This window comes from Pelobates fuscus, chromosome 8 (genome assembly GCF_036172605.1).
Source record: "Pelobates fuscus isolate aPelFus1 chromosome 8, aPelFus1.pri, whole genome shotgun sequence".
Lineage (NCBI taxonomy): Eukaryota > Metazoa > Chordata > Amphibia > Anura > Pelobatidae > Pelobates > Pelobates fuscus.
The window spans coordinates 162683783-162697335 of NC_086324.1; the positions used below are offsets into that span (position 1 = coordinate 162683783).

General features: G+C 41.4%; 1 protein-coding gene across 1 annotated transcript; it reads left to right on the forward strand.

Moving 5' to 3' along the window:
* Nucleotides 1-15: 15 nt before the first annotated feature.
* Nucleotides 16-11454, forward strand: RNPS1 (RNA binding protein with serine rich domain 1). Its single transcript, XM_063430597.1, has 7 exons — nucleotides 16-209; nucleotides 3739-3894; nucleotides 6994-7188; nucleotides 7802-7904; nucleotides 8823-8976; nucleotides 9714-9858; nucleotides 9953-11454. Exons 1-7 carry the CDS (start codon nucleotides 133-135, stop codon nucleotides 10050-10052), a joined length of 930 nt encoding a protein of 309 aa, XP_063286667.1. The 5' UTR covers nucleotides 16-132; the 3' UTR covers nucleotides 10053-11454.
* Nucleotides 11455-13553: the final 2099 nt, after the last annotated feature.

Consider the following 13553-nt stretch of genomic DNA (forward strand, 5'->3'; position numbering starts at 1 on the left):
CTGCTCTCTCCAATCCCCGCAGGAAGCAGCGGCCTCTTTAACAAAGTCTCCTTAACCACGCCCACTCGCCCAGCTTGTCCTGCCGCGTGACGTCACCTCCTAGGCGACCAGACTCGGTTTGTAGGCCTGAGGATGGCGGCCTCGCGTCAGAACGAGCGCGACGGCTTGTCCGAGCTCAGGAAAGACAAGCAGCGAAAGGCAGGCAAGATGTAAGTGCGCTAACCGGCAATCCGCGTCCATCCTCCGGCCCTGAGCCCGGGATCAACCCGGGGAGTGTGTGCTCCGACCCGGCAGGGACTGGGCATTGCATACCGGGCTATATTGATACCGGGGGCAGGCGGCTAATCCAGATACAGGCCCTGGACTAGACTCCCAGGCTTCAGGGGGTTTACTAGGCCGCAGCCATGTTTAGAGCGCTCAGTGTATGCTATGGCTCGCAGCCTGTGCTGCCCCTCAGCTCTGAGTGTCCTATTCATCATTATTAATATTATTATTCTATATTCCCAGTATTGCAGCCCTGGGATATGGGTAACTCATTACAGATCCTGTATGGCCACCATAAACCAACACTGCATGTTAAATCTTCTTTAATTCCTGTATACATTTAATTTAATTGGTGCACCACTTTAATTGGTGCACCCTGTGGGTGGGCTAGCTACGTGTCTTGTGATTTATTCTAGAACGTTATTATGGAATGTTTAAGGTTTGATATTTTTTTTATTCTTGGATTATTGCCCCATTTTGATATATTGTTTTAATATGGAGCATATGTGGCTCTAATGTTCATTCAAAAATAGTTCCTGAATGTGTTGGTTTATAGAGTTCTGGGTTTGTTGGTGTTGGTTTATAGAGTTCTGGGTTTGTTGGTGTTGGTTTATAGAGTTCTGGGTTTGTTGGTGTTGGTTTATAGAGTTCTGGGTTTGTTGGTGTTGGTTTATAGCGTTCTGGGTTTGTTGGTGTTGGTTTATAGCGTTCTGGGTTTGTTGGTGTTGGTTTATAGCGTTCTGGGTTTGTTGGTGTTGGTTTATAGCGTTCTGGGTTTGTTGGTGTTGGTTTATAGCGTTCTGGGTTTGTTGGTGTTGGTTTATAGCGTTCTGGGTTTGTTGGTGTTGGTTTATAGCGTTCTGGGTTTGTTGGTGTTGGTTTATAGCGTTCTGGGTTTGTGTTTTCTCATTAGTTGCGGAGTGTTGGAGGTTACCTAAAGCTTTATATTGCTGTGATAGGGATTATTCTGTTATTTCTATAAGCCAGGTGTTGAACTTGGTTGTCTGTTTAATAATGAGGAAATAATGTCCTGTGTCTTTTGTAATTCTATATGTTGTGGGTAAACAAAGCATTTGATATAAAGTGGAATTTGTGCCTTGTTGGCAATGAATGACTTGTTCAGTGCCGACTCTATGAAAATGTTTGTTTTCCCTTCCTGATTGCGGGGGCTCTGAGATTGTAATGTGTAAAACTACCTTTTATTTATGTGGATGTAAGAGGTGCTTGTAACATATAAATATTGTTTTTGTTAGAATCCATTGGTGAAATCTGTTCCCAGCAGTGCAAAATGGCTCCTTTTTAATGAATGCCATTTTAAACTGTTTGGTCGGCTGTTATTTGTGTTCGATAGGTCATTCTATTTGTATGTTTAATTTTGATTTCTTCTGCTTTGTATTTAGTACAGTGTAGAATTGGCAACTACCTTATAATCTCCAATTTACTGTGGAAATATCAGTGTTGGCAACCTGTGCTTAAAGGGGTGTTATATAATTTTCTTACAAAGTGAGGCTTATGGTTGCTGTATTTTCTGCAAATTGTTGCTTTTAGAAAATACTGGACTTCAGTGCTCTGTAATCTGTGACAAACACGGTTTACTGTCCTGTGAAAGTTTGCAACATTTTGTGGAGGACCTTGTGAAGGTGCAATTATATGCCGTAAGCATCGTTGCTTGATGATTATATCATTGGCAAAAGCTTGTGATGCAGATTGGACATGGCAAGATGTGGCAGAATTTCCTTAAATCTCTACCGATTGCAACATTTTTATGTAAATGTATTGCTTGCTTTGTCTCATGCATTGCTTCCGATAAATAAATACAATAAAAAAGGCTGCGCACAAATATAAAATCCAATGGTTAAACAAAAAAGGAGAGAATTAGTCCAGCTATTATGTCCTTACAAGTGTCCTTGGATGTTGAGGTCTTCTACTTGTGTAGTGGTATCACTTGATATGAAAGATAAAAAGGAACAAGGAACAACCAATGGTGTAGTACGTAAAATTCAGGTATAGGCGTGAAAAATAATAGTATAAAACTCACATTTACCAGAGCTAATGTCCAGCTCTGGAGTGAAGTGCGTACAGCGGTTTAATCCCCGCTTATGGGATATAAAGCAGGTTCCTCTCCGTGAGTGGTTTTCAATTCTCGGGATAAAAAGAAGAAACAGCCAATAGTGCTCACTGTATGGCAATATAAATAAGAATAATAAAAAAAATTGTACTTACAAAATAAGAGCAGACACACTGCTCTTTGATGACAGCTTGGGTGGATTGATCCCCACCTAAGGATTTCTTTGGGTACAGGAAACTTCCAGGAGTATTCAAGGTTTTTTATAAAACCAGTAAAAAATGATAAAAATAACAATAAAAAGCCAGGGTAAGATAGAAGTTATGTGTCTATAAAAAAGATAATTGGCACAAGCAAATGACCAAAAAATACTTTAATATATAAAACACAATATTTTAAATATCCATAACGTGTTTCGTCACACAAGGACTTTTTCAAATGGAAAAATTGCTTCCGATGTCTTTGGAATTTTAGTGACATTCCAATGCAGTTCACGTCTGTTTTTATAACATTTTATCTTTATGAAAAATTTTGGTAGAAATTTAAATCCTAGATATTTGAAATACAAGGTTGGTGTCAAGTGGTTGTAAAAGCTAAATGTATGCGTTCTGCGTGGGGTATCTGTGTCAAAGCTGGTCTGCTATAAAATGACCTATAATTGTATCCTTGTGCTAGTCTTACTTAAAGTATTCCTCAAAGTCCTCTTTCTAACATTCTGGTTATATCACAATATTCTGTTGGAAAACAATTAAGGAACCTTTAAAGGAACACTATAGGGTCAGGAACACAAACCTGCATTCTTCACCCTAGAGTGTCAAAAACACTTATCTGTCCCGTCCCCCCGTCTGCTTTGTTGACCACAAAAATGGTGTGATCTGAGCTAATGACAATTTTTTTCCCATAGGAAAGCATTGGATTGGCTCCTAGATTGTCAAGGATGCGGATCAGGGGCAGGGCCAACACAAGCCAAACACAGTCCTGGCCAATCCACATCTCATCAGAGAAATGTATTGAATCAATGCATTTCTATGAGGAAAATTCAGTGTCTCCATGCAGAGAGTGGAGATACTGAATGTCAGTCATACTGTGCAGCACTGCCCCCGGAAGCGCCCCTAGTAGCAATCTTAGGAGTGGCCAGTGGAGTTATCCCTAGGCTGTTATTGTAAACACTGCATTTTCTCTGAAAAGACAGTGTTGACTGCAAAAATCCTAAAGGAAATAATTCTACTCACCAGAACAAACACAATAAGCTGTAGTTGTTCTGTTAGCTATAATGTCCCTTTAAACATGATTCTCTTGTGGAACTTTGACTGCGTGGAGATCCATTGTCTTTGCACTACAGTCTGCATGATAATCTAAGCATAAATGTTTTGTTTTTTCATTGCCTTTATATTTTCTGTTTCTACCAGGGCTCCTTCTCCGACCAAGCGCAAAGAGCGATCAGAAGACCGTACCAAGGAACGGACTAAAGAAAAGGCACCAGGCAAAGAAGCCACAGAAAAAGACCGGGGCCGTGATAAGGCAAGGAAGAGACGCAGTGCATCAAGCGGAAGCAGCAGTAGCAGGTATGTGCTACAATAAAAATCCAATCATAACATACAACAGTAAAGCCTGTGTGAGGGAGGGCTCCGGAAAACACACAACCTTGCGAGAGCTCCTCAAAAAAAGCTCAAATGCTTAAGACCAAGCCGCAAAAACCACCAAGCCTCACTGCCTGAACTCATCTCTCCACTTAGTGGAAGTGTTCAGGGGAAAGAGCAACTACCGAGATACAGAGGTTAATTAAACAATAGAAACAGAATAGAAATAAATCTTAATCCACATGGCATGCAAAAAAAATATATGTTTAAATCGTCATGTAAGTAGGAATAAGAATAGTTTAATTTCATGTAAAAATGAAATAATGCAGGCCTAAAATAATGCATTATATAGCTTATCAATAATTGAAAATGCGACATAGTGTCACATGTAATAATAAAGTGCCATACAGAAATATGATAAAGTGCCAACTGAGTATAATTCTACAAAGAATATAAAGTGCACGAAGAATGCTATAAATCAGCGGTTCCCAAACTGTGTGCTGTGGAGCCCAGGGCTGCCACTGAATGTTTTCCCGGTGCTATAATTGTAGCACCGGGGAAACATTACTACTGAACAGAGGCCCGGTCGGGTGCTGTGGTCATTTAAGACCGCGACCAGTTACCTGTAATGGCCGGCTGGGAGGTAGTGACAGCCTGCCACCTCCTTCCAGCATCCTGCAGGGAGACAGCGCGGGAGGAGGCAGCCGCAGCATGAGGGGAGAGTAGAGGAACACGAAGAGCTCCAGACTCCCCACTCCCACAGCAGCAGGACTCCAAGCCACCCTCCTGGCACATAAGGTAAGCCGGAAGGTGGCTGCAAATATATATATTAAAAAAAATAAAATAAATTCACTTGTGTGAGTGTGCATATATATGTGTGTGTGTGTGCACACTGCTCAAAAAAATAAAGGGAACACTTAAACAACACAATGTAACTCCAAGTAAATCACACTTCTGTGAAATCAAACTGTCCACTTAGGAAGCAACACTGAGTGACAATCAATTTCACATGCTGTTGTGCAAATGGGATAGACAACAGGTGGAAATTATAGGCAATTAGCAATACACCCCCAATAAAGGAGTGATTCTGCAGGTGGTGACCGCAGACCACTTCTCAGTTCCTATGCTTCCTGGCTGATGTTTTGGTCACTTTTGAATGCTGGCGGTGCTTTCACTCTAGTGGTAGCATGAGACGGAGTCTAAAACCCACACAAGTGGCTCAGGTAGTGCAGCTCATCCAGAATGGCACATCAATGCGAGCTGTGGCAAGAAGGTTTCCTGTGTCTGTCCAGAGCATGGAGGCGCTTCCAGGAGACAGGCCAGTACATCAGGAGACGTGGAGGAGGCCGTAGGAGGGCAACAACCCCCGCAGCAGGACAGCTACCTCTGCCTTTGTGCAATGAGGAACAGGAGGAGCATTGCTAGAGCCCTGCAAAATGACCTCCAGCAGGCCACAAATGTTCATGTGTCTGCTCAAACGCTCAGAAACGGACTCCATGAGGGGCCGACGTCCACAGGTGGGGGTTGTGCTTACAGCCCAACACTGTGCAGGACATTTGGCATTTGCCAGAGAACACCAAGATTGCCAAATTCGCCACTGGCGCCCTGTGCTCTTCACAGATGAAAGCAGGTTCAGACTGAGCACATGTGATAGACGTGACAGTCTGGAGACGCCGTGGAGAACGTTCTGCTGACTGCAACATCCTCCAGCATGACCGGTTTGGCAGTGTGTCAGTAATGGTGTGGGGTGGCATTTCTTTGGGGGGGGCCGCACAGCCCTCCATGTGCTCGCCAGAGGTAGCCTGACTGCCATTAGGTACCGAGATGAGATCCTCAGACCCCTTGTAAGACCATATGCTGGTGCAGTTGGCCCTGGGTTTCTCCTAATGCAAGACAATGCTAGACCTCATGTGGCTGGAGTGTGTCAGCAGTTCCTGCAAGACTAAGGCATTGATGCTATGGATTGGCCCGCCCGTTCCCCAGACCTGAATCCAATTGAGCACATCTGGGACATCATGTCTCGCTCCATCCACCAACGTCACGTTGCACCACAGACTGTCCAGGGGTTGGCAGATGCCTTAGTCCAGGTCTGGGAGGAGATCCCTCAGGAGACCATCCGCCACCTCATCAGGAGCATGCACAGGCGTTGTAGGTAGGTCATACGGGCACGTGGAGGCCACACAAACTACTGAGCCTCATTTTGACTTGTTGTAAGGACATTACATCAAAGTTGGATCAGCCTTTTTTAAATTTTTGTGTGCTTGTGTTGTCCGCACATTCAACTATGTAAAGAACAAAGTATTTCAGAAGAATATTTAAAGGACCACTATAGTGCCAGGAAAACATACTTGGCTCTAGGGGGTGGATGGGGATAAATTTACCTTTCCCCCTAGGGGTCTCCTCCTCGGATGAATGCGCATGAGCCGCGCACACATTCAGCCATTCCATAGGAAAGCATTCACAATGCTTTCCTGTGGATGCTGGCGTCTTCTCACTGTGAAAATCACAGTGAGAAGCGTGGAAGTGCCTCTAGCGACTGTCTATATATAGATAGATATGTCAGTGTGCATATGTGTGTCAGGGTGTGGGCATGTATCAATGTTTGTGTGTGTCAGGTGTCCATATGAATTTGTGTCTATAGGTGTATGTATGTGCATACATCGAAGCAGTCAAACACCAGCACAACATTCACGCACACTCCTGCAATCTTACACAAATATTACATACAAATACTTCACACAAATGTACGTCCACATTTAAAAGTGAACATTACTTTCAGACACACCCCTGCAATAAAACGCAAACATTACAAACACACCCCTGTATTAAAACACAATAACTATATATACAAGCACCCCTTCAATCACGAACAGTGTACATTACACTATAGCGCCAGTAAATGCCGCGGCGCTGTAGCAATTTTGACTTGGAAAAATACTGAAATATTAAGGGCGCCTTAAATCTAAAAGGTTTGGGAACCACTGCTATAAACACTAACTAACAAAGTGCATTAGAAAGTTTACAAAACACTGATAAGAATTGCGTGGATTATAACATTTCGTCTATACGCTCTCTTCCTTCCAGCCGCTCGCGGTCCAGCTCGTCCTCCAGTTCTTCGTCTGGATCCAGTTCAGGTTCTAGCTCTGGCTCTAGTTCCTCCTCTGCCTCGAGCCGGTCAGGAAGTTCCAGCTCCTCGCGGAGTTCCAGTTCCAGCAGCTCATCAGGATCCCCAAGCCCATCACGCCGCCGCCATGACAACCGCAGGCGCTCTCGATCCAAGTAAGTTCATTTCTGTGTTTTTGGATACAAGATTTAAAGGGACACTATAGTCACCTGAACAACTTTAGCTTAATGAAGCAGTTTTGGTGTATATAACATGCCCCTGCAGCCTCACTGCTCAATCCTCTGCCATTTAGGAGTTAAATCCCTTTGTTTATGAACCCTAGTCACACCTCCCTGCATGTGACTTGCAGAGCCTTCCATAAACACTTCCTGTAAAGAGAGCCCTATTTAGACTTTCTTTATTGCAAGTTCTGTTTAATTAAGATTTTTTTTATCCCCTGCTATGTTAATAGCTTGCTAGACCCTGCAAGAGCCTCCTGTATGTGATTAAAGGTCAATTTACAGAGAAAGAGATACAATTGTTTAAGGTAAATTACATCTGTTTGAAAGTGAAACCAGTTTTTTTTTTTCATGCAGGCTCTGTCAATCATAGAAACAAAGTGATTTAACTCCTAAATGACAGTGAATTGAGCAGTGGAATTGCAGGGGAATGATCTATACACTAAAACTGCTTTATTTAGCTAAAGTAATTTAGGTGACTATAGTGTTCCTTTAAAGAGGCATTCTGGGCTGAAGTGACCTGATTTATTTATTTTTTGTTTACCGTAAGATCCAAACAGCCCAAGCGTGAGGAGAAGGAAAGGAAGAGACGAAGCCCAAGTCCTCGACCCACAAAAGTGTACATTGGGCGACTGACGAGGAATGTCACAAAGGTTAGTCTGGTGTCTAATAAGTATATAATCGCTATTATTCTCAGTCACAGTGTAAGGTTATATGAAATGTCTTATTTGTTGAAGTGTGTGGCTTCAACATGCACTATAAAGATAAGACTGTAACACGTAATATGATCTAAACTGCTACTATGTTGGTGACATTTTATTACCTTTTAAGCAATCTAGTTTAAACCTGATGATACTATGTAATAACTGCAGTTTCTAAGAGTCACGTGCAGATACGACGGTGAATTCTTGTAAATAATGCACTTGGGAGCAAAATATGGAGAACTTATTATATTTTATCCAGGGCTGGCCAAATCGTAGTAAAGCTAGAGATTTACTTTTTGACTTCCTTTGTTCTACATTTGTTAGTGCTTTCTAGCACAATGTATTGATCATATTATTAAGCTAAACTTGCCAATTCCTGCATTTTGCAGACTGGCTGCTTATTGTAGCCCTCGATATTTGATACAATATAGTTTCCTAGAGTTCTCTTTGGACTACAGGTATTCGTTTCTGGCCATACTGCTTCGATGTGAGGGAATGGGAGATAATAAATGAGGCACAAATAAGGCACTAATGGAGAAAAAGGGTCCTATGTCTCTATTAGGGACTGACTTTACCAATTTCCTGGACCATGTAACATTTTAACAGTTATTTAGGAGTTGATGCTCTCTCTCTGCTGCATTAAAGCTAAGAATGCAAGTAGCAGACTGAGCATGCTGCCTTTACCAAAGTAGATTTTAAAATGTCTCGCAAGAAGTCAAATAAAAATGTTACTCTAATTAGCACCAATACATGCCTGAGATCTTCATTATGGCACCTTTTAAATGGAGATGTTTATATAGACTGTTGATCTCTGCCCTTTATTTTTTTACATTTTCTCTTATTTTATTTGTCTCTTCCTCTTCTTAGGACCATATTCTAGAGATCTTCTCCACCTATGGGAAGATTAAGACAATCGACATGCCCTTAGACCGGACACACATTCACCTTTCTAAAGGTCATGCCTACGTGGAGTTTGAGGCAGCAGATGATGCTGACAAGGCCCTAAAACACATGGATGGAGGTAACCTATATTTTGAGTTTAAAAAGAGAGCATTGGTTATCTATTAAAAACATGTTTCTGCTCCGTAAGAGCCCTGGCATATTTTCTAATTGAAATGGTTAACCTTATTTAATAAGTTGAGTAAATTTGTTGATTTGGATACAAATTGAGACTCCAAGCACCCATAATCCCTGTGGGTCCGCTGGATGCCGTCACTTTCTCCATTGAGAGCCATTGTTGCTTGCAGCTTTTCGTTGGCTCTCCTGAGCTAAGAACTATGGGTCTTAGCTCAATGCAATGACTTTCCAGCTCTCAGAGATGGTGACTGGTGCTCTCTGGGCACCTGGCAGCTGAAGTACCAGGAGCTAAAGAGAAACTGCAGGTAGACCATGGCAGCGGCCATGAGGGAAAGTTTCAGGTAATGATAATTTACCGTACCCAGTGAAACAGTCACTGTCTGAGGTCTTGGCAAATTCTGCAGAGGGTAACAGCAGCTTAAGTACATGGAATTCCATGGCACGTGCACATTTTTATAAAGAATGTTTGATTTTGTTTTAAATGTACATGAGAGCTATGTAAACGTTGGTAAACACAGACTGACTTTTATTGAAAATAACATTTTATCAGAGATTTTCCTTTTTAAAAGCATTAAACCAGAGTAAAGAGATTTTGTAAATGTGTGATAAAACCATACTGAATATGATTGTGAAACCTACATCGTGCCGCCCTGCTTACATTATGTATGTGAATATTCACAGGACAGATAGATGGTCAGGAGATCACAGCCTCAGCAGTTCTCACCCAGCGACCAATGCGTGTGATGCCCCGAAGGTTCAGTCCTCCTCGCAGGATGATGCCACCACCCCCCATGTGGCGTCGCTCACCCCCACGAATGAGGAGGAGGTAATCCATTTTTTGACAAATGCCTAAATTGCCTGTGCATGTAAATTTCAGTTATAAGTTTTTAACCAAAATCTTGAATGTTTTCTCACTTTAGGTCACGGTCACCGCGCCGCCGGTCACCAGTTCGCCGCCGTTCTCGATCCCCAGCTCGTCGTCGCCACCGCAGCCGTTCCAGCTCAAACTCTTCTCGGTGAATCTTTGGTTCTCCCCTCACCGATCTCTCACACCGCTGACCCACCCAAAACAAACGGTGGCAGCTTTCGGTTCTAACGCAACGATCACATAGAACTTTAACAGATTTGCACAACCAGTTCAACTGCATTTCTCAAGAGAAAGGAAAATGGTCCTCCTGTAAAAGTGTTGCAACAAAGACATTCACATCTTGCTGATTCCTTTTGGCTCCCCTTGTCAATCTTGATATGTGAACATTTTAAAGTTTATTGGGTTCAAATAGAATATTCCTTTTGCTAATAAAATGTAATTTTAATTTAACAAATGCCTAACCTGTCTCTTAGGGCCTCTGTATGCAGGGGTACAAAACCTGCTCCCTTTGACGTTTCCTGTAACCCTCTTCTACATCTCCTGGGGGTCTAATAGATCAGTGTTGAAATTCCACTTTGAAAGTAAGGCAAGCATTGTTATTTTGACATTTGGGATGGTGACATTCACCATGCCTCTAAATGGTAAATGCCACAGCTCAGCAAATCACAATTCCTGCTAAGACACTGAGGTTAATAATACGGGTATAAGTCGAACCACAGCACCCATTCCCCCAAACTCAAATATAAAATGATAAACTAAGAACATGTGTTAGAAGTGTGAGCATTTAAATGGTAGCTTGTGTAAACTCTAATTCAATTGGATTGGCTAAATAGCAGATGTGACAACTTGTCCGTAAGGACAATATATCAATTTTCACCTGTTAAACACTTTTTGCTACAGTTCAGTGAATTTATAACACTGGAACCTTTAAGCTGTGGAGTGATCGCAGTAATTTGTCAAAATGAATTGAACTGTGTTCATCGGGACTTAGCTTATATCCCAGTTTCATCTGAAGTAGTTATATTTTGGTGACCTGATGTTGAGAGTTCTTGAATTGCCAGCTCAGTGACTGTCACAAAGCGGTCCGTTTTCATTTGTGTTTCTAGGAGTAGACCCATTTCTCGAGCAAAAAATACAAGTAAAACCTATTCTACACCAAATGCAAGAAACTGTATTAAAAGGTTGAATCAATCTATTCTAGGGGGGAAATGTAATTCTTAATGTAAGGTGATTTTGGGTTCTAAAAGGAGGGAAACTAGTAGGCTCCACTAGCTTTTCACTGCTGAGTGCAGGGGTTCTAAACATATGGACAGTTAATGCATTTACTTTTCAAATCCCTTCTCTGTTCTGTAGAGTTGCGCATTCGCCATTCTTTTGGTTAAAAAAACAACTTTATTTACAATTGTGATTTGTACAGTTTGTGTTTTACATTGGGTCTTTTTTTTTTATTTTATTTAGAATTTTCAGATTTTTGTTTTTCAGTATTTTATAAATCGTTTAATATCTGTTCCATGTCTGTATAATAAGAACTGTGGAATAAATAGATAAGAGTGAGTGTTTGGACAATGTTAATGTTTTATTCTGGTTGCTCTGGAAGACACCAACTTCTAGAAACAAGCGAGCCTTTAATTTTCTAATATTACGTTTGCTTGTTTTAAATTCTTTAATTTTCATAAACAGGAAAGTGAGTCTCCAGTGGCAAGGCTGTGAGCACATTTTCGTTTATGAACATCTGAATTAAGCTGCTTGCCCACGTCAACTGAAGACTCCCAGCAGGGATTTCTGGCTTAAACTGCTTGTCAGTCTACACTCCTTGTCCTGTTTCCTGAATTAAAATAGTGGTATCCGTGCTTTAATAGATCCCTAACGAAGCTGCTGTCGAAATCAGCGAAACGCGTCTCCTAGTGTTGGTAATCTAAGGTAGCAATGTCTAGCTGTTTAAACAAGACTGGTGATCCCCATTTATATTGTGATTTTTGAGCAGTTTTCAATCTGTGGAAGTATAACTCTTTTGAAGGCTCTAACCATTACTTGTGATAAGCCCTGTCTAGGGGTCTAGGTGGTATATCAAGTCTTTTTTATACACTTCCAATATATTTTGAGGACTCTGCTTTCCATTTTCTTTTCCTAACAATTGCAACAATAAAGGGTTAAGCCCTGGAGGATAGATTTGTATTCAATTCTCTTTTATTACGTTCAATGTGGATTTAAAAAAAACAACAAATATATATTTTTTTTAATAAATGTTTTTGTGGTAGGTCATTACCTTTGACAGGATATACAAAGTAGTTCTATCCACTATGGATTATAAACAGTGTTCTATTTATAGTTTCCCAAACCAGTTTAAAGTGCATTTATTCTATATATGAAATCTTTATTAAGTGCAAGCGTCCAGGTAGGAAACTAAGTATGGATAACTCCTTAATTACCCTAGTAAACATCAATGCTGATTTGGCTTCTGATTATAGTGAAATTAAGGAGGATTCCATGACCACTCACGGATCATTGCATGTTAATGATAAATTGATAAAGTGAACACTGAATGTGTGTGTACATTGCATTCTCATGCCAATTCAGTAGGTGTTTTATAATCCATGTTTTCCTTATAGACTAATTTATAAATCACCAACAAATGTAAATGTATGAATAACAATTCTTTACATTCTACATGTTAAGAGCCCAGGGCTCTGTCCCATTATTCTGACTCTAATCATTATAGTATTGTCCTTCGGAAAGTTGGTCCTCAATCCTACAATCATCTCCTCTGTGATTTAGTCCCTAAACGTTGAATTTTGGCAAATTGTGATGGTGTCTTGAAATGTACGACAGAATATTTAATTAAGAAAAATTCTCAAACTCTGTTTGGATCACAACTTGGCAATGTGAGCCGGAATTTTGGTACACCAAAATTCACTATCAATTCACAGTTGATGATTGTGACCCCCATGTTCTATAATGTAGCAGTGGGGGTTCTGAATATTTTGAGTGTTCATCCAAAATAAGTTTATGGATTTGGGAACCATAGCAACGTTGAATCTCGTGTATCCACGAGCCTATTCTTATTGCCATTTATATAGCGCCAACAGATTCCGTAGCGTTTTACAATTACAAGAAAACTTACAGGAACGATAGGTTGAAGAGGACCCTGCTCAACAGTCTATAGGAGGTGGGGTATAAAACTCATTCGGACTGGAAATAGCAATCAAAGAAGGTGGAAGTGAAGCAGAGCTGGAGGAGAGTAAAGTGCTGCCCTTTAGGAGAGAACAAGAGACAGGTGTGTGAGGTAGAGGTTAGTCTGGGAGGCCATGAGCTTTCCTAAAGAGATGGGTTTTAAGGCACTTCTTAAATGATTGAAGACTAGGGGAGAGTCTGATGGCGGTAGGCAGTCTATTCCATAGGAAGGGAGCAGCCCGCAAGAAGTCTGGCCATATGGGTGCGAGCAGTGGACAGGAGAAGGTCACGGGCAGAGCGAAGAGACCGAGAAGGGGCATACCTATGGATCTGTGAAGAGATCTAAGAGGGTCTAGAATTGTTCGGTGCTTTATAAGTATGGGATAGCACTTTGAATTGACTCCTATAGGATATGGTACGCCAACGTAAGGACTGACAGACGAGTGATGTGTGAGAGGAAAATCAGTCTGGTGGCAGGATTC